The sequence below is a fragment of the Danio rerio genome, chromosome 19 (assembly GCF_052040795.2).
Source record: "Danio rerio strain M-AB ecotype USA chromosome 19, GRCz13ab, whole genome shotgun sequence".
NCBI classification, from domain to species: Eukaryota; Metazoa; Chordata; class Actinopteri; order Cypriniformes; family Danionidae; genus Danio; species Danio rerio.
Genome location: NC_141039.2, coordinates 3,385,001 through 3,406,531, shown reverse-complemented (window position 1 = coordinate 3,406,531; position 21,531 = coordinate 3,385,001). Strand labels below are relative to the sequence as shown.

At 31.8% G+C, this 21,531-nt stretch overlaps 1 protein-coding gene across 1 annotated transcript in view; it reads left to right on the top strand.

The window, feature by feature from the left end:
• The window catches only part of bop1 (BOP1 ribosomal biogenesis factor), a 128,858-nt gene that overhangs the window by 92,033 nt on the left and 15,294 nt on the right, over positions 1-21,531 (top strand). Inside the window, 6 exon segments of the mRNA NM_001077735.2 lie at positions 1,708-1,825; positions 3,592-3,693; positions 4,054-4,266; positions 7,635-7,796; positions 8,052-8,132; positions 9,607-9,676. Of these exon segments, the coding sequence (NP_001071203.1) occupies positions 1,708-1,825; positions 3,592-3,693; positions 4,054-4,266; positions 7,635-7,796; positions 8,052-8,132; positions 9,607-9,676 (746 nt within the window).

Here is a 21,531-nt window from a genome sequence, read left to right as displayed (position 1 = left end):
TTTCAAGCACCTGCACATTTGAGATATTGAGTTGCTTGAATTTTTTTTATAAGTGAGAATGAAAACAAACTACGAAAATCTGTAAAAATCTTTTGACTTTTATTAATTTTTTTATTTATTTAGTTTTTATTTATTTCATTTTTTGATGTTGTAGTGCTGTATGCAAATGAGCTTATTTAAATAAACGCACAACTTGCGTATTTAAGCAACATTTTAGAAAACTTGTAATTGTTAAAAATATTTGCACTTGGGCAAAACTTCACTCTTAATAGGTTTAAAAAATTAGGCAAGAATTTCATCCATTGTTCAGATTTTTGTGCTAGAAACGTGTGCAGATTAGCATACATTTAATTAAACAACTCATTTACATTTTAAACAAATATATTTGAATACTTAATGTTTTTCAAGTCTTGAGGCAAAACATATTTTATTAATGTATAAATTATTTATTTTTTTGCTGTTTTTAATTTTTTTTTTTTTTTTGGTTTATTGTTTTTTTTTAAGGAAACCGATTTTTGTACTATGAAATGTATGCAAATTAGCACATGTTTAATTAAACAATGCCTCGTTTGCATAGACTAATATCTGACCCTTATAATTTTTTTCAGATGTCCGCTTTAACACATTTTTGGCTACAAGATGTAAAAAAAAAAAAAAAAAAACACTTTTTTTAACAAGAAAACAGACTTTTGTGCTAGAAAAGTATGCAAATTAGCAAACATTTAGTTAAACAATACCACATTTGCATATTTACACCACAAGTTAGAAAATGTGTAGTACAAAAAACATAAAGCACTAAATTAAGCTAATATTTGACCCTCATTACCTTCTTCGGTGTCCACTTTAACACATCTTTGGCTACTAGATGTTAAAAAAAACTACAAAAAATGCAAATTAGCTCACATGTAATTAAACAATACCTCATTTGCATATTTACACCACATCTTAAACTTGTTGTACAAAAAAGATTATATTGCACTAAATTAGGCTAATATTTGACCCTCATCATCTTTTTCAGCGTCCACTTTAACACCTTTGGTTACAAGATGTAAAAAAAAAAAAAACAAGAGAAAAAATATGCAAATTTACACAGATGTAATTAAACAATACCTCATTTACATATTTACACCACATCTTAGAAAACTTGTAGTACAAAACAGATTGTATAGAACTAATTTAGACTAATATTTGACCATCACCTTTTCAGTGTCCACTTTAACACACCTTTGGCTACAAGATGTAAAAAAAGAAAGAAAAAATATGCAAATTAGCACGCATGTAATTAAGCAATACCACATTTACATATTTACACCACATCTTTAAACATCACCTCATCACCTTTTTCAGTGTCCGCTTTAATACACCTTTGGCTAGATGATGAAAAAAAAATGCAAATTAGCACACGTAATTAAACAATACCTCATTTGCATATTTACAAAACATCTTAGACAACCTGTAGTACAAATAAAAGATGGTATTGCATGAAATTAGACTAAATTAAACTCATTGCCTTTTCAGTGTCCTTTATAACAAACTTTTGGCAACACAATGTAAAAGAAAAACAAGAAAGAAATATGCAAATTAGTACAGATGTAATTGAACAATACTCAATTTGCATATTGGAAAACTTGTAATACAAAAAAGATGGTATTTCCCTAATTATGACCTATTTCAGTGTCAGCTTTAACACCTGTTTTTCCTGACCAGGCGAACTGTCCAGGACAAGATGACCGGCGCTGATATCCGTCTGTCGGACGAGCAGGTGGATCTGGTCCACCGTCTGCAGCAGGGCAAATTCGGTGACGTCAACTTCAACGAATACGAGGTTTGCCGTTCTGCTCTGTCGCTTTTGTTTTTCTCCATCCGTAAAGTGTCACCTCAACATCTGCAGTCTGTGAAAAGCTCTTAAACAGAGCGAGCTTCTAGATAATAACACCAGCGCACGATGGCGGAGTATTTACTGTTCACCGCCGACAAATGAAGTAACGAAACATTAACGCTAGCGCAATTAGCCGTCTGACCTACGCAGGAGGCAATGAGTCTGCATGGTGTCACGCTGCCGCTAATTGCGCTAAACAAGAAGTGAGTCAGTCGTGTTTGGTCGGTCTGCGATCAGTTAGTCGACCTCAAACGGGCTTTTTAAAGAGCGCGAGTGTGAAAAAGCCACCTGTCGTCCCGCTGAGCCTGAGATATAGCACAGATGTTTTCATTTACATGTTGGCAAATTAAAAGTCAACACAAACAGAGCGTTTTTTTTTTTCTTCTGTGTGGTCACTTCACATGCTCTTTAGCCGTCTAGTTTTAGCTGATGTCATGTTCTGTTTGTGTTCTGTTTATCAGGGTTCCCACTGAATTTCTGGAGTATCATGGTTTAGTTGCAGACATTGAGAAGTTGATGGGTTTTTATATATAGTCAAAGTCGAAATGATTCTTCCTCCTGTGAAAATTGTTGTTTTTCACATATTTCCCAAATAATGTTTAACAGCAAAGACAATTTCAGAGTATTGCCTGTAATATTTTTTCTTCTTAGAAAAGTTTTTTTTTTAGTTTGGCTCAAATGAAAGCAGTTTTAAACCTTTTTTTTATAAACAACTTTCTTGCTATTGGCCTACTTAAGAATTTATTTTAATGTCTACAGAACAAACCATTTTTATCCAATAACTTGCCTAATTAAGTTTTTGTTTGTTGATTTGTTTTGTTTTTTGTATTTTTTAGTTTAATTTTTTGTTTTGGTTTGGTTCAATTTTTCTTTTTTGTTTTTGTTTTGTTTGTTTTTTATTTTCTTTCCCCTTTTTTGTTTGTTTTGTTTTTTGTTTATTTTGTTTTTGTTTGTGATGTATTTTTGTTTTAGTTTTTTTGTTTGGTTTTCTTTTTCTTTTTTTTTTGTTTGTTTTTCATTTTTGTTTTTGTTTTTGTTTTAATTTGTATAGTTTAGTTTCATTTGTAATTTTTGTTTTTTAATTTTTGTTTGTTTTCATTTTCAATTTTGTTTGTGTTTGTTTTTTGTTTGTTCAGTTTTTTGTTTGGGTATTTTTCATTTTTGTCTTTTTATTTTGTTTGTTTCGTTTAGTTTTTTTTGTTCAGTTTTTTTGTTTAGTAATTTTTAATTTTTATTTTTGTTTGTTTTTCATTTTTTGTTTGTTTTGTTTTTGTTCGTTTTTTGTTTTGTTTTTAAATTTTATTTAAAAAATTTTCCAGTTTTTTTGTTTGGTTTTATTTTTCATTTTTGTTTAGTATTTTTTTTTTGTTTTAGTTTTTTGTTTGTTTTTTCATGTTTGTTTGGTTTTGTTTTGTTTGTGTATTATTTGTTAGTTTTTGTTTTTTGTGTGCATTTTTGTTTTGGTTTTGTTTTTGTGTGGTTATATTTTTAATTTTGTTTGTTTCTGTTTTAATATTCTGTCATTTTTTTCTGTTTGTTTGTTTTTGTTTTTCTTTCTTTTATTCATTTTTGTTTGTTTTATTGGTTATTAAAACTACTATATGAACTATTAGTGAAGAACAACAAGACAGAAAGCACCTGTAGGCTTAAACTGATGTGTCTTTTACTTTGCCTTAATATTTTCCTCTTTCTGATTCTCTTTTTTTTTCCAGCCTGCAGTTGATTTCTTCTCCAATGAAGTGATGATCCACCCCGTCACCAACAGGCCTCAGGACAAACGCAGCTTCATTCCCTCGCTAATCGAGAAAGAGAAGGCAAGTCCGCTCTCTTCACGTCTATTTACTGTAGGAAACGGCATTAAAAATAGTCCTGTTTGGTCTCCTAACTGCTCCCAGCTGTGCCGCCTCACAAATAATGAATCCCACATCGTTTTTAAAGTGGAAAACGGTCTGAAGCACAGGCGTAATGGGGCATCTGAAATTGAACGCTGAAAGAAATCAGACCTGCAAACGTTTGTGCTCAAACCTAATGGCCTTTTTTAGATATGGTTGTGTGTCGTGTGTGAAGCGTGGACGTGTAGAGCGAGTGTTTGCGGTAATGACGGCCAACATGTGCTCTCAATCTCCTCAATGATGTGTTTCTGTCCCGCCACTGAATCCGTCTTTCTGCTTTAGGTCGGGAAGTTGGTTCATGCCATTAAAATGGGCTGGATTAAGCCTCGCAGACCCAAGGAAACCACGCCGCAGTATTACGACCTCTGGGCCAAAGAAGACCCCAACAGCATTCTGGGACGCCACAAGATGCACGTCCCAGCACCCAAGATGAAGCTTCCGGGACATGAGGAGTCCTACAACCCTCCTCCAGAATACCTGCTGTCCGAGGAAGAGGTACGTTGTTGGGGAGAAGTTCAGAATAAACATCATTCACGCAATCTGATTTGACCAGCCGCAACCCAGTACTAGGAAACACCCATACACATTCATTCACACACAGACCCAGCGACTGTCTTGCTTTGAGGCCACAGTGCTTACCACTGAGCCACCATGCTGCCCAGCTACAGTAGTAGCTTTTTTGGTGTTTTCATTTTTTGCTTTTTGTTTTGTATTTTAATTTTGTTTGGTTTTATTTTTCATTAGTTTTTGTTTTGGTTTTTGTTGTTTTGATTTATATTTGTTTTTGTTTGTTTTGTTTGTGTTTTGTTGTATTATTTTTGTTTGTTGATTTCATATTTGTTTTTGTTTTGTTTGTCTTCTATTACTTTTGTTTGGTTTTGTTTTTCATTAGTTTTTTTGTTTTGTTTTTGCTGTTATCATTTTTGTTTGTTTTGATTTTATATTTATTTGGTTAGTTTTTCTTTCATTTTTGTTTTTCATTATTTTGTTTTGTTGTAATATTTTGGTTTGGTTTAATTTTTCATTAGTTGTTTGGTTTGTTTTTGTTTTCATTCTTGTTTTTTTAGGTTTGTTTTTCTTTTTTGTTTGTTGTTTGTTTTTCATTAGTTTTTTTGTTTTGATTTTATATTTGTTTTTGTTTGTTCAGTTTTGTTTTTGTTTGTTTTTTTATTTTTTGTTTTTGTTATGTTTGTGTTTGTTGTAATTTTGTCTGGTTTTATTTTTCATTAGTTTTTGTTTTTCTTTTAGTTTTTGTTGTTTTTTTAATTTTTGTTTGTTTTTATTATTTTTTTTTTTTGTTTTTCTTTGTTTTAATTTTTTTGTGTTTTATTTTCATTTATGTTCGGTTTAATTTTCCATTAGTTTTGTTTTCATTCTTGATTTTTTGTTTTACTTTATATTTGTTTTTGTTTGCTTTGATTTGTTGTGTTTTGTTGTCTTATTTTTGTTTGGTTTTATTCTTCAATAGTTTGTTTTTATGTGTTTACTTTTTGTTTTTGTTTGTTTTGATTTTATATTCTTTAATCTGGCACATAAATGCCAAGTTGTCCAGCTGGGAGTGAAATCAGCGACCTTCTTGCTGTGAGGCCACAGTGCTAACCACTGAGCCATCGTGCTGTCCAGTAGTTCTGGCAGGTTTTAGCGCACTTCAGCTCCATATCACTACGCTGAATGATTTGAGCTATTTCACAGCTACAACAGTCAAAAATCAGATCAAAACACAACAGAATGCTTCCATGAGATGTGAGAGAAACTAGTGCTACACAAAATATACACTTCTAGATATTTACTATTCTAAATAAATGAGAAATCATATACAGTTAAAATAGCTTATCTAAGTTGCACGTTGTATTTATGATGTGCATACCCTCACTTTATGATCGCTTTCAGGACGAGTCTTTATGCAAACTGATCATGCACAAATGTAGTGTTTGCATATAAAAATATAACCGTCAAATGTAAATGATTCAGTGCAGAAAAACACACAATTATCAGAGATGACCAGTGAGGGAATGGCTCCAGTAAAAGTGTGTGATAAGGTTTGTGTATATTCTTAGTCTTTGTCACACACACACACACACACACACATAAGTTAGAGTAAAGAGACTTCTTGTTTCAACTCTTCCTGCAAACTGTGACTGGATGATGACTTCACACCTGCTTCAGCTCCATTAGGCCTGTATGATTTGCCTGCTCGGGATTTGCGTGTGTTTTCCATGCTGTAGTGAACTCTGAGCACGTGCTTCCCCTCCCGGCTTCATCTTTATATGCAACCAAATTTTGACCCCAATTTTGCCTGCACCTGTTCTCTAGTCAGCCTTTATCCTGAGTTGTCATAACGTTTGCTCTTTGGGGTGTGTGTGTTCTACTGTATGTGTGTGTCTGTGTGTTGTACTTGTTATATGTGGGGTTGCATATTGGATTTGTTGCCTGTGTGTTGCATTTGTTGTATGTGTGTGTGTTGCATTTGTTGTATGTGTGTGTGTTGTATTTGTTGTCTGTGTGAGCATGTTGTATTTGTTGTGTATTGTATCTTTTGCGTGTGCATGTTGTATGCGTATCTGTGTGTGCGCCTGTTGTATGTATGTGTGTGAGTTGTATTTGTTGTGTGTGTTGTCGTTGTGTGCGTGTGTTGTATTTGTTGTGTGTCTGTATGTGTTTTGTATCTGTTGTGTGTGCAAGTTATATATGCGTCAGCGTGTTTGTGTTGTATTTGTGTGTGTGTACCCATGCTGTATTTGTTGTGTGTCTGTATGTGTGTTGCATCTGTTGTGTGTGCACGTGTCTGTGTTGTATTTGTTGTATGTGTATGGTTATTTGTTGTGCGTGTGTGTGTTTTATTAGTTTTATGTATCTTGTGTGTTGTATTTGTTGTGTGTGTGTGTGGGCGAGTTGTATTTTATTTGTTGTGTGTGTGTGTGTGTGTGTGTGTGAGTGAATGTTATTTGTGTGTGTGTGTGTACGCATGTTGTATTTGTTATGTTTTTGTGTGTTGCATGTGTGTTTATTTGTTGTATTTGTGTGTGTGTGTCTATGTGTGTTGTATTTGTGTGTTTTGTATTTGTGTGTGTGTACGCATGTTGTATTTGTTGTGTGTTTATTTGTGTGTTGCATCTGTTGTGTGTTTATTTGTTGTCTGTGTGTGTGTTGTGTGTGTGTGTGTGTACGCATGTTGTATTTGTTGTGTGTTTGTTTGTGTGTTGCATCTGTTGTGTGTTTATTTGTTGTCTGTGTGTGTGTTGTGTGTGTGTGTGTGTACGCATGTTGTATTTGTTGTGTGCCTGTATGCGTGTTATTTGTTGTATGCATCTTGTATGTGTGTTGTACTTGTTGTGTGTGGGCGTGTTGTATTTTATTTGTTGTGCGTGTGCGTTATTTGTGTGTGTGTTGTATTTGGTGTGTGTGTGTGTGTGTGTTTGTGTGTTGTAATTTTATTGATTTATAAAATTGTATTTGATTTATTTATTGTGTGTGTTGTGTGTGTGTGTGTTGTATTTTATATTAATTTATAAAATTGTATTTGATTTATTTATTGTGTGTGTGTGTGTGTGTGTGTGTGTTGTATTTTATATTAATTTATTAAATTGTATTTGATTTATTTATTGTGTGTGTGTGTGTGTGTGTGTGTGTTGTATTTTATATTAATTTAATAAATTGTATTTGATTTATTTATTGTGTGTGTTGTGTGTGTGTGTGTGTGTGTGTGTGTGTGTGTGTGTTGTATTTTATATTAATTTATTAAATTGTATTTTATTTATTTATTGTGTGTGTGTTGTGTGTGTGTGTTGTATTTTATATTAATTTAATAAATTGTATTTGATTTATTTATTGTGTGTGTGTGTGTGTGTGTGTGTGTTCTTCAGAGACTGGCATGGGCTGCACAGGACCCCGAGGACAGAAAGCTGAGTTTCCTCCCGCAGAAGTTCTCGTGTCTCCGAGCCGTTCCTGCATTCTCACGCTTCATTCACGAGCGCTTCGAGCGCTGCCTCGACCTCTACCTGTGTCCCAGACAGAGGAAGATGAGGGTGAGCCGTCTCAAACAAACACACTGTTACACACACAAACACACACACGTAGCATCTGTGAGACCAAACCTAAAGATTCAAAATGAAACAAATGGCCTTATGACATATACATGTATATATCTGACAGAACTTTATTGTCTTCATTTACCCCCCCTTTACATGTTTCAAACCTTTATGAGCTTGCTTCACTTCTTTTTGTCTTCAGATGTGTGTTTAAGACACGTTCTGTCCTTTTATTTATTTATTTTCCTCCAGGTGAACGTGAACCCAGAAGACCTGATTCCCAAACTTCCCAAGCCCAAAGACCTGCAGCCGTTCCCCACCACACAGTCTCTGGTACGTCACGTTCCTGCAGTCTGACTGCGATTATGAAGACGTGTAGATTTGATGCTGCTATTATTTCTGGACTAGACTCTATATAATGGCGAGCTCGGGAAACCTAATGACTTGCTGTCCCGCGTGGGTGAAAGAGATCAGAAGATGAATATTTGTGTTGTTGAAAGCGTAGAGTTTTGAGACGGCTATAAAGCGGGTTTGTCTGTCGTTCTTTTGGACTGGATTAAGAGGAGAACTAAATCAGTGCGTTTGGTGATTAAACTGAGAAACTACAGACAAAAACACTGCGGTATTTTAGACACCTGTCAGTTTTGAGATTTGGGGCTTTTGAGTTTGTTTTCTTTGGAAAGTTTAATGGAAATGCTCATGATTTTTTAGTTTGTTTTGCACTGAGAGCCTCCCAAATCTCTAATTTAAATAAATATTTTCTGTAGGAAGCTTCACAATATTAAATTTGTGCTCTAAATTAGTCATCTTAAAATTAGTAGCTTAAATTTATATTTTAGGGAAAAATATGAAATAAAAAAAAACAATCAAGAGAAACAAAAATACAATTATATAAAATTTTGTTGATTTATTTATTTATACATATATATATATATATATATATATATATATATATATATATATATATATATATATATATAATAAAAATATATAAATCAAAACAGTACTTTAATAATAATATTCATATTAACATATAAATAAAAACAGTACAAAAGTAATAATAAAATATATAAATCAATACCAGTACTAAAATAATAATAATAAAATATTAACTAAAAACCACTACAAAAAAAACTGTAAAAAACGATTAATAATTAATTACGATTAACAATTAATAATTTGCATGAACTTAAATATATTCTCTTTCTATTTCTAACAATGTTCGGTGACTAGAAAATAATTTTAATGAATATATCTGTTTAATAAATCTGTTATATATTAATAAATATATAATCTGTTCACAGAGAAATGGTTAAAAATATAAATTTCAAAATGGGCTGTACTCGTTTATGCGGAGCGCTATGTTCATGTATATATGTATGTATATAATTTGCCTGTTAATAATCAATTTTTTTATTGACAAAATAGTAAAAATCTTTGCCAAAATAGTAAAAAAAAATTTTTTTAAACGTATTTCCATCCAATGTTAAGTCTTGTTTCAAATCAGAATGCATATTTAAATGCATAAATTGAGTGCATAAAAATGCATATTTATTTAAATATGAATTAAATATAAAATATTTTAATAATTAAATAAATATGCATTTATTCATTACATGCTTAATGTGCATTTAATTAAATATTAAATACGTATTTAATTAAATATCAAATGCATATTTGATGAAATATTAAATGCATATTTACCATAATATTTAAAAAAAAAAATAGTTTGCAATGTCAACTTTTTTTTATTAACTATTAGTTAGCTCTACTATTACTCATTATGTTTGTGTGTGGTGTGTATCAGGTGTATCGTGGTCACTCCAGTCTGGTCCGGAGCATCAGTGTTTCTCCCAGCGGTCAGTGGCTGGTGTCTGGTGAGTCTCTGTTATTTATTCTCCCTGATGATGATGTGAAATGTGATCATTCATGATCATCTTCTTGGCATGGTGTTTTTGTTGTTGTTTGTTTTGGTGTGCTCTGAGATGTTGCAGAACAAGTCACGCATTATGGAGTTTAGCTTTTGTCCTTTTTTTAATGTTTCCACCTGTTTTCCCATTATTCTTCCAGCTTTCTCTGTGCTAAATGTTTATGCTCTAAATGTATTGGAAGTATATGTACAGATGTACAGTGCTGTGAAAAAGTGTTTGCCCCCTCAGAGTTTTAGTATTTTTTTTGCAAGGAATATTTGTTTATATTTATTTACTCATATTTTAAAAAAATAATAATTTTCAATCATAAAAAGTCTCAATTGATAAATTTTTAAATCTCTGTTTTTAATGTTATGGAAGGAAATTGGCATAACTAAAAATAAGTTTAAAAAAAGGTAGAAATATGTAAAAAAAATATATATATATTTTATTAATAAAATTATTATTATTATAGTATATATATATATATATATATATATATATATATATATAATAATCAATATATTAATTAAAACAGTACTAAAATACTAATAATATAAATAATTATATAAATCAAAACCACTACTAAAAATAATAATTATATAAATAAAAACAATTACTAAAATAATAATAAAATATATAAATGAAAATCAGAACTATAATAATAATAATAATTCATAAATAAAAAAACGTACAAAAAATAAAAATATATATAAATCAAAACAGTACATAATAATAATAAAAATACATCAATTAAAACAATACTAATAAAATAATATTAATAAAAATATATAAATCCAAACAAGTACTAAAATAATAATATTAATAATAATAATAAAAGTGTATAAATTAAACAGTACTAATGTAATAATAATAATATGAATATATAATTAAAAACCAGTACTAAAATAATAATAAAAATATATAAAAAAACAGAGCTAATATATTATTAATAATAATAATAATATATAAATCATAACCACTGCTAAAAAATAATATTAATGGGATATTTATAAATCAAAACCACTGCAAATAATGATAATAATATTGAAATACATTGCCTATATAAAATCATCATACCCATTTGAAATAGTTCCTTTGCAGGTGATTGCTTGCACCTCAGCAAGTTTATAATGTTTTACTTAAAGAAGCTGATCACTTTACCAAACCAGGCATTTCACTGATTAATTTTGATTAATCCTTTGCATTTATTTCAATGATATTTTTACGTTAATGATGAGGATTATAATGTTTAAGTGTAGCTTAAAAAACATTCGACTTCATTTATGTTATTTTCCAAGACGTAATGTGAGAAAGTGTATAGGTTTTCATAGGGTATGAGGATTTTCTATAGGCACTGTATATACATTAAAACCAGCTCAAACTGTTCATAATAAAAATTAATAAATAATAAAACAGTAGTGTCTGAGTGCTGTAAAATAACAGTAACATTTTCCTCATGAGAGCAGAAAGGCCTCTCAGGAGTGCAGTCTGTTGATCATTATCCATATTTTAAGTCGGTGGTTCTTCAGATACATAAATGCACGCTATAATTCGCAGTATTCCCTCAGTAGAGCCGCCATCTGATTGCTATTAACCGGAGGAGGGATATAAATTACTCGAACGCAGCGAGTAGAAAAAAAGGCATCATTTTAATAACAGCAGCAGTCGATTCCACTCAGCGTTACCGATGGGAGCCGAGCAGCCAAATCCACAAACCCAAATCACATTCGTACAGTATGAAAATGCGGTCAAATTTGCCATCTGATTTGAATGAGGAGATCCAGGTAACAATGGCGGCCTTTCAAGCGCACCAAACGCCAGCGCTTTCCCACAACGCACCGAGATCGAGGCGAGTTTAGTGGCAATATCAGCTCAGCCGTCCATAACAAAAGAAGTTCATAAAGCGCATATGCAAAAACCACTACAGTCAGGCCTCGCTCTTTTTGTCTGGCAGTAAAATATATTAAAGCGCTAATAAAATGCTCTTTCCCATAGTAAAAACAAAAATGGCAGTTGACAAACCTCCCAGGCTTTACATCAGTTTGTGTTTTAATAGAGATCATTTCTTCCATGTCAATGGGCTGGGTGCTGATAATAAAGTCTTTTGTCCCGGGATTTCATGCTGGGGTTTCCCAGTTTTAGTTTGCTGATTTGGGAATTGAAAGTTGGTACCAGTTCATTATTAATGGAGGAAACGACAGATATGTACTCTCTTAGTGATGTTTACAGTCAAATGTCATTCATGTTGGTGTATTTAAAGGCGTAGTTCATCCAAAAATCATATCATTTACTTTTACCTGTAGTGATCTAAGGCAGGGATTCCCAAACTTTTCAGGCCGCGACCCCCAAAATGACAATGCCAGTGACTCGTGACCCCCAATATCCTCTGAGGTGGTTATAAATACAGAAACCTTGCATGCAATGGCGCACACACACCAATGGACCCAAGTCTATTCTTCTTTTAATTTTTTTTTTTATGTATGAGAGCTGATAATGGGCCACAAAGTTTAACCAGGTGTTATGAAATCTGCTGCATCTGACGCTATTGCTGTGTCTTTAATACAGTGCAATTACCCCAGGGGTTGCAATCCAATAGAAGTAGTAACTATAAGCTACTATAGTAACTATATATGGTATGAACGACTATTTTTTTTCTCTTCAGAAGGTTATGGATAAAATATGGTCATTCTTATGGTTTAATAAAAATAAATAGATTTTTGGAAACCACCAGGCGACCCCCCTTTATTGTCCCGCGACCCCCACTTTGAGAACCATTGATCTAAGGCAGGGATTCCCAAACTTTTTTAATTCCGGGACCCACCTAGCCAAATAATTCACTATTAAGTGTCAGGGTTCTGCCACTTTGGTCTTGTAAATTCTTGTTTTGGTGGCAGACTCTGACACTACTCCATGTCTGGTCCTGTTTCTGTCTTTGTGTGCGCTCGCGCGCTGTCGTGGGTGTACGCAGAGTGTGCGCGCTGCCACTTGATGTGGCCGCGCACGCTCTGCGTCCCTCAGACGCGCGCGCTCTTGTACTAGTGTTTGTTTTTGTTCTGTCAGCAGCGCGCTGTTTATTCTCGGCGCCTCCGTCTAGTTGGTTTCAGTTTTGGTTGGCGCTGAGATGAAGCATGCGCGTTGCTTATGTGTGAGCGCACGGTGAGTGTTTTCATTCATCGTGTGCTCGTGTCTTGCGTGTTTTGTCAAAGCACGTGGCTCGGTGTTTACATTGTGGTCACGTGCTTTTGTCGTGTGCTTCAGTGTTGTGTTTGTTGTCATGAGCATGCGGTTAATGAGTTCTCTCATTGGCTGCATGTTCTTGTCCTGTTAAGTGAGCGCATGGCTTGTGTTGTCTCTGTGTCATGCGCTCTATTGTATTGTCCCACCCTCCTTGTTAATCCATTATTAGTTAATTGTGTTAATTTTCTACAGTTTATATACCCCTCACTTTTGCTGTCCTGTGCCAGTTCGTCATCACATGTTGTTGTTTGAACCCTTGTCTTGTCATGTTTCCAGTCCTGTTCCTTACCAGCCAGCCCAGTGAAGTTTGTTTGTGTATGTATTTGTTTTGTTAATGTTTTACCCCTCGGGGTAGTTTATTTTGCATTTTATTTTATTTTTATTATTTAATAAATTCCCATTATTCCTGCACTTGAGTCCTCGCTCCTTTTTCCCCATTTCCCATCACCAACCCTGACAATTAAGACCCACCATAATATTTTAATATGGAAAAATGGGTAAAAAATGTATCTGTTCAAAGCAGTCAAAGATATATGGTGTGCGGCTGTTTGGATTTTGTGATTTGATATGCACAAAATGAGGCTTGAAGTGCTCTTTGTGGGATGCTGGCTGTAACTGTGATCATTTTCTGTTGAAAAAGATACTCTTCTTCTTTTAGAAGAGAATATGATCATCCTTTGATCAAGCCCTTTGATTATGATCAAGCCCCGTCACATCGCAGTAAACTCCACTGCTAGTGTATAGTCATAAGTAGGCCCACACGGAATCTGCGCGCACAGAATTCCGCAGATTTTTAGCCCATTATAAATTCTGTTTATTTACTTGAGTAAATGTGTAAATCTGAATTCATTCAGTTTTTATTCAATAGTTTATTACTTTTTATTTAATATATTAAGGTTTTAGTTATGATACTCTGCTGGATACTCCCAAAATAATTCCGCAGATTTTTACCAAAATCCTCTGCAGAAATAGCAAAAAACGTCCGCAGATTCCGTCTGGCCCTGATCATAAGAAACTAAATAGCTTTTTGATCGACTACTACAGGGTGGGAAAACGTCAGATTAATATGCCAATGTAATTAACATTATTGCTGAATAGATCTAATATTTACAGATTTGCTTCAGGAAGGAATGATGGGGGTTGTTACATTACTATTTCTATTTTCCATAACATCTATGCCCTTCCATAACATTAGCTGACATGAAAACTAACAGATAGCACTATAGCTATTTATTGATTTGCAATCAATGTTGGGATGTAAAAACTATGGGACAACAAATAGCTTCAAATGATAGAATACATAGCAAACATTAGAAAATATTGACAATAAAATAAAAGGTTTAACCTATTAAAATCAATGGCCTATCCAGAAATTAAATCAAGCTATAAAATCTATTTCACTTTTGATTGTATTTGCATTTGATTAAAGTTACTATAGTCATTTAGGGAAGAGCAGCAAATGAATCTCTCAGTGTGTTTTGTTTGATAACAGAGGTGTTCATGTAAGAATGCGCAGATCCATAATGAAGCATTCGACTACTTTAGTAACTGTTTGTGCTCATTTAAGTGAAAATTAGTAGTGTTTAAAATAAAACAAATATAAAATAAGCACTTTTCTGACGGTCCCTTACTGAAAGCTCTGCTCAGTGCAAGCTCTACCGGCTAAACGCAGATAGCGAGGGCTCAAACGGAGCAGTGCTCGTAATGTTGAGCGAATTAAAAGAAAAAGACGGCTGTGAAACATAACCAGCTTTGTCTTTTTGTTGGAAACACACTTTAGATATGTTTAGGGTAAGATGTTTTTGAGTTACTGCCGTCAATCGTACTGGTTTTGATTTACTGCAATGTAAATATAGCTGCAGCTATGTGACGTTGCGCGACCCACCTTTGTTCACTGACCCACAGTTTGAAAACCCCTGATCTAAGATGTAGGTGTCTTTTATTATGTTTAGTTGAACATTAAAGCTGATTTTTAGCTGAATCTGTTGTTTTTGCTGACTCGTATAATGCAGGTCAATGGGTGCCGGCACTTTGAGAGTCAAAAATGTAAATATACATGCAAAACAACAATAATAGCATTAGTTTCTAATGATATAACTAGGTTTTATGTATTTTATAAGGTTTACTAGGTCAACCATCCCTTATAATAGTGCTTATTTAAAGGGACAGATCAACCAAAAATGATGTCATTTACATTTACCTGTGGCCATCTAAGATGTAGATGACTTTTATTATGTTTAGTTGAACATTAAAGCTGATTTTTAGCTGAAAAGTGTTGTTTTTGCTGACTCCTACAATGCAGGTCAATGGGTGCCGTCACTTTGAGAGAAAAAAAATCTAAATATACCGGCAAAACAACATTAATATCATGGCCTCCTGATGATATATTTAAGTTTTATGAATTTTATGACGTTTTCTAGGGCAAGCATCATTTATATTAATGTACTTAAAGAGGTAGTTCATGCAAAAGTGATATAATTGACTTCTGTCTGCCACTGATCCAATGTGTAGGTGTCTTTTATTATGTTTAGTTGAACATTAAAGCAGATTTTTAGCTGAATCTGTTGTTTTTGCTGACTTGTATAATGCAGGTCAATGGATGCCGGCACTTTGAGAGTAAAAAAAATCTAAATCTACATGCAAAACAACATTAATAACATTGCTCACTGAATATATAACTAGGTTTTATTTAATGTATTGCTTTTACTCAGTCAAGCATCACTTATTAATGTATTTAAAGGGGTAGTTCATCCAAAAATGATATCATTTACTTTTATCTGCGAGTGATCTAAGGTGTAGGTGTCTTTTATTACATTTACTTGAACATTAAAGTAGATTTTTAGCTGAATCTGTTGTTTTTGCTGACTCTTATAATGCAGGTCAATGGGTACCAACGTGTTGAGAATCAAAAAATCTAAATATACAGGCAAAACGGCATTAATATCATTGCCCGCTGATTATATAATAGGCTTTATGTATTTTATGAAGTTAGCTAGGTTATACATCCCTTATTTTAATGTACTTAAAGAGGTGTTTCATCCAAAAATGATATAATGTACTTCAGTCTGCCACTGATCTAAGATGTAGGTGTCTTTTATTACATTAACTTGAACATTAAAGTAGATTTTTAGCTGAATCTGTTGTTTTTGCTGACTCGTATAATGCAGGTCAATGGTTGCCGGCACTTCAAAAATGTTATTATACATGCAAAACAACAGTAATATCATGGCCTCCTGATGATATAACAAGGTTTTATGTATTTTATTACGTTTACTAGGTCAATCATCACTTATATTATTGTATTTATAGGGACAGTTCATCCAAAAATTATATAATTTGCTTTTACCTGTAGTGATCTAAGATGTAGGTGTCTTTTATTATGTTTAGTTGAACATTTAAGCTGATTTTTAGCTGAATCTGTTGTTTTTGCTGACTCGTATAATGCAGGTCAATGGGTGCCGGAACTTTGAGAATTAAAAATGTTAATATGCATGCAAAACAACAGTAATAACATTGCCTCCTGATGATACATTTGGGTTTTATGAATTTTAATAGGTCAAACATCACTTATATTTATGTACTTAAAGATTTAGTTCATCCAAAAGTTATATAATGTCTTTTATTATGTTTTATTGAACATTAAAGCAGATTTTTGCTGAATCTGTTGTTTTTGCTGACTCCTATAATGCAGGTCAATGGGTGCCGGCACTTTGAGAGTCAAAAATCTAAATATACATGCAAAACAGCATTAATATCATGACCTCCTGATGATACATTTAGGTTTTGTGAAGCAAAATATTGATCTGTACTAGAAACTCAACATTATTAACTTTTATTACATCAAACAAATAAATAAAAATCTGATATTATTGTTTTCTTTACCCTAAACTGCAGCAGTTTTCAGCCCTTTTACTGTCACTTTTTATAAATTAAAGGTGGATCCTTACTGACCCCAAACGTTTTTACTGTAATGCTATTTTGTACACACAGCTCAAACTCTACTCTGTAATCACGATTACAGTTTTCACCCTGTAGATGATAAAACAGTTGAGGGAAAACTATCCCACATTGCAGAAAACATTTTCACAAGACTTAAACATCATATTTTTCTGAACACTTCAAAAATGCAGCGATGATGAGAATTTGTTTTTACAGACGTACAAAAGGAAAACACTGCAATTACAGCACGTCAACCCTACAGTTACAGTGTTTGCTACAGCATGAGAAAAGCCTGAGGTTACACGACAGCGTATACATTTACATTCACAGAGCTCAGAAACTGCCATTCCTCACTAATGATGTGGCGAGCGCTGACATTACAAACTCCAGCCATTTAAACGGCATCTATTATGCAGAAATCACTTTTATAAGGAGTTTAAACACAATTGTGTGGCAACGGTCAGTGAATACAGCCAGCTTTTAATAGTAAGCATTTATTGATTTTATTTTTTATAATCAAACTTGATAAAATCAGTCTGCAGGAACGCTTTGATTGACACTGTCTCTTTGTGATTAGAGGGGGAAGTGACCCACTAGTGACCTGATCGCCTCTCTTAATTTATTTGTATTTATTTATTATTTATTTTAACATTATTTTTGTAATTAATTTTTTGTATTTAACTAATATTTTAACATTATTTTGTTTATTATTATTTTTTTTTTTTATTTTATTTTTTGTATTAATTTATTTTATTTATTTTAACATTACTTTGTTTACATTTTATTTTGTATTTTTGTATTTTATTTTTGTATTAATTTATTTGTATTAATTTTTTGTTTTTTATTTTAACATTTTGTTTATATTTTTTTGTATTTTATTTTTGTATTAATTTAATTGTATTAATTTATTTATTTAAACACTATTTTTTAATATTTTATTTTTGTGTTAACTTATTTGTATTTATTTATTTCAACATTATTTTGTTTATTTTATTTTTGTATTGATGTATTTGTATTTATTTATTTTAGCATTATTTTTATATTTTATTTTTGTATTAATTTATTTGTATTAATTAATTAATTAATTTATTTATTTAAACATTATTTTGTTTATTTTATTTTCTGTATTAATTTATTTTTATTTATTTATTTTAACATTATTTTGTTTATATTTTATTTTTGTAATAAATTATTTGTATTTATTTGAACATTATTTTGTTTATTTTATTTTAGCATTTTATTTTTTGTATTATTTATTTGTATTCAATTATTTAATTTAACATTATTTTGTTTATATATTTTTTATGCATGTATTTTTTTCTTTATTTTTTGTTTTTATTTATTTCATATATATATAAATCTTTTGTTGTGTTTTAAAGGGCACCTATGATGAAAATTATCTTTTGTAAGCTGTTTGGACAGAACTGTGTGTAGGTATAATGTGTCCACAGTCATATTAGAGTGATAGAAACACAACAAGCTTTTTTTTTTTTTTTTAGTATTTCCTGATATTAAAGTACGATCCAAATCCCCCCCACGTGGGAGCGGTGGGCGGGGAGAAGCAGCTCGTTTGCATTTAAAGCCACAGGCTACAAAAACAGCTACACTGTACACAGACACTAAAGTGGGCAGATTCTGGAGGCTATAATAAATAATCTGATGGGAGCTGAAACTTTACAGACACATTCTGGAGACACCAAAGGCTTATCTTACATGATGTAAAAGGTAAAATAGGTCCCCTTTAAATGTCTTAAATCATATGTCTCAAAGTCAATTCCTGGAGGGCCACAGCTCTGCACAGTTTTGCTTCAACCCTAATCAAACACAGTGGATACAAATAATCAAGGTGTTCATGACTCTTTGGAACACCTCAGTTATTTGGATCAGTTGTGTTTGATCAGGGTTGGAGCAAAGCTGTGCAGAGCTGCGGCCCTCCAGGAATTGACTTTGAGACTTATGTCTCAAATACTGCCTCTTCTGAACATTCGACTGCATTCTTTCTTTCGTTTTTTTTTATTAAGAACAGTATTATTTCCCTCCTAAAACAATCTCTCTGACCCCTGACGTTTGAACAGTAGTACGTGTTTGTCTGCTGAACTGTAAGTGGGAGAATAAAAAGGTCAGTTTGATGGATTGGATCTCAGCATGAACATTGAGTTCATTTCCTAAAGTTGGAGTTTTAAAATAAAAAGGAAGCTCTTGGGTTTTGTCCAGAAGCACAACTACAAATTAACGCAGCGGCTAAAAGAGATCAGAGTATTCGGCAGGAAGCCCTGCTCAGCCACAGGAAGTGCTTCTGATCCATGAGCTCCTAAAAACACACACACGCACACACATACACACTTGTGAGTGTGTACGATGAAGCTGGTGTTTCAGAGTACAAACTGTGGGAAGTTGCATTTACTTTTAATACATTTTTTAAAAAATGGTGAAATTTACTTTTGTGTCTGAAGTACTAATATATAGTACTAATAGTACTAAAACTATATATTTAATTATACTAATTCAAATTTTTTTTTATTTTAAATTTGTATTTTATTCATTATGATGTATTTTTATTATTATTATTTGTATGTATTTATCTTTTTATTGTATTTGTTGTTTATTTATTTATTTAACATTTTATTTAGTTTATATTTTTATTTTTACCTAATTTTTTGTATTTATTTTATCATTATTTTTTATTTCTATTAAATTTATTTTATTTTTTGAATGATATTTTTAACTTTTTGTATTTATTTATTTAGATTTTTGTATTTATTTATTTTATAATTTTATTGTTCATATTTTATGCAATTTTTTGTATGCATTTATTTATTTTTAACTATTTTTTGTAGTCATTTATTTATTTCATTATTTATTTTTACATTTTTATTTTGTATACATCTTATTTTAATTTTTGAATGATGATTTTTTTACTTTATTTTTGTATTTATGTTTATATTTATTTATTTTTCTTTTTTATTAATTTATTTGTATTTATTAATTTTTTACTTTAGTTTTTGTATTTATTTCAGTATTTTTACATTTTTATTTTGTATATATTTTATTTTTCGTATGATTTTTTACAATTTTTTTTTTACTTTATAATTATTTTTATTTTATTTCAGTTTTTGATTATTTTCAATGTATTTATTTATTTTAATTCTGCTGTCTTGTTTGTATTTGCTGCTGTTCAAGTGTCTGCATTATTGTCAAGTGTTGGTTAAAAGTCTAAATCACCACTAATGTCAATAATATTTGCCCCAATGTAATTAATAATATTTTAAAACCAAACTAAACACACATCCATCTATGTTTGTTGTGTTCTTGGCCATCTTATAGACTCGTATTTATATATACATTGTTCAAGAGCCAAAATCAACTCAAAGTTAAGCTTTTCACGTTAACAGAACATTCCTTTAGTTTTATATGGTTTAACTTTAAGCAAACAAAGTCAGGCATCAGTCGAGTACGTGATTCACTTTTGTCATTACTGATAAATGCCACGATTTACTTTTTTTATTGCATATTTTATTTCACTGCAAAACATCATCTTATAGACAGTAAAATGACCTGTAAATGCTGTTTTTGTTGATATTTTTGCTCATTTGGGATAGATTGCTGTAGTTTTACCATTTTACTGTCCTATAAAAAGGATTTATAAGATTATTGTAGCTTCGATAAAGGCTAAAATTTCCATCCTTCTCTCCTTGTTTATGGTCAGCGTTTTGGTCAAATGTGATGCATTTTAAACCTAAAGATTTGGCTTCATTTCATTTATCATTTTATTGCCAATAAATTCATGTCGTTATACATTTTTTAGAATCTCGAATTTCTCATTTTGCTCCAAAATATCCTGTTATGGACGTAAAATGCTGTTTCTTGCCAACTTTAACATTTTCATACCATTTGTTTTCCTGCTTGAGGATCTTATTTCACTCCAAAATGCCATTTTAAGAACATAAAATAGGTTACAAATGTTTATTTGTATTGATTTTAGTGTCTTGTTTCTGTTCTCTTTTGAGTCGTGTCACTGTCATTTACCACAAAGTGCCGTTAATATCCTATAATACACAGTTTTGCTCTTATATCATCCATTTTGAACAATCGAGGGCCGTTTCATTCTGCTCTGCCTCCATTCTTGTATGCATTCCCCCTTTTTCATGACTAATAAATCTCAGTGCTGTCCTTCAAGTTTATCCTATCTTAAATATCTTATTTCATTCTGAAAATGACATCTTCTGGATGTAAAATAGATGGCAAATGATTGTTTGTTTCTTCATGTTTACCATCTCATTAACATCTTTTTAGACACTCATTTTCCTTGTCATTTCTCTCCAAAATATTGTAATATGAATGGTTAAAATGGGCTGTGAATGCAGTCTCATGGTTATTTGAGCATCTCTTTTCTGTTGTCATTTGGGACACATTACTGTAATGTGCTGCATTTCAAATCATTGATTCAGATTTGTCTTCATTTTATGAGCAAATGCCAATAAATTCATGTCGTTATACATTTTTTAGAATCTCAAACGTCTCATTTTGCTCCAGAATATCATGTTATGGATGTAAAAGGGGTTTCAAATGCTGTTTCTCGCCAACTTTAACAATTTGTTCCCAATCCCAATTCTATTTTTGTACCCCTACTCCTTCCGCTTAGC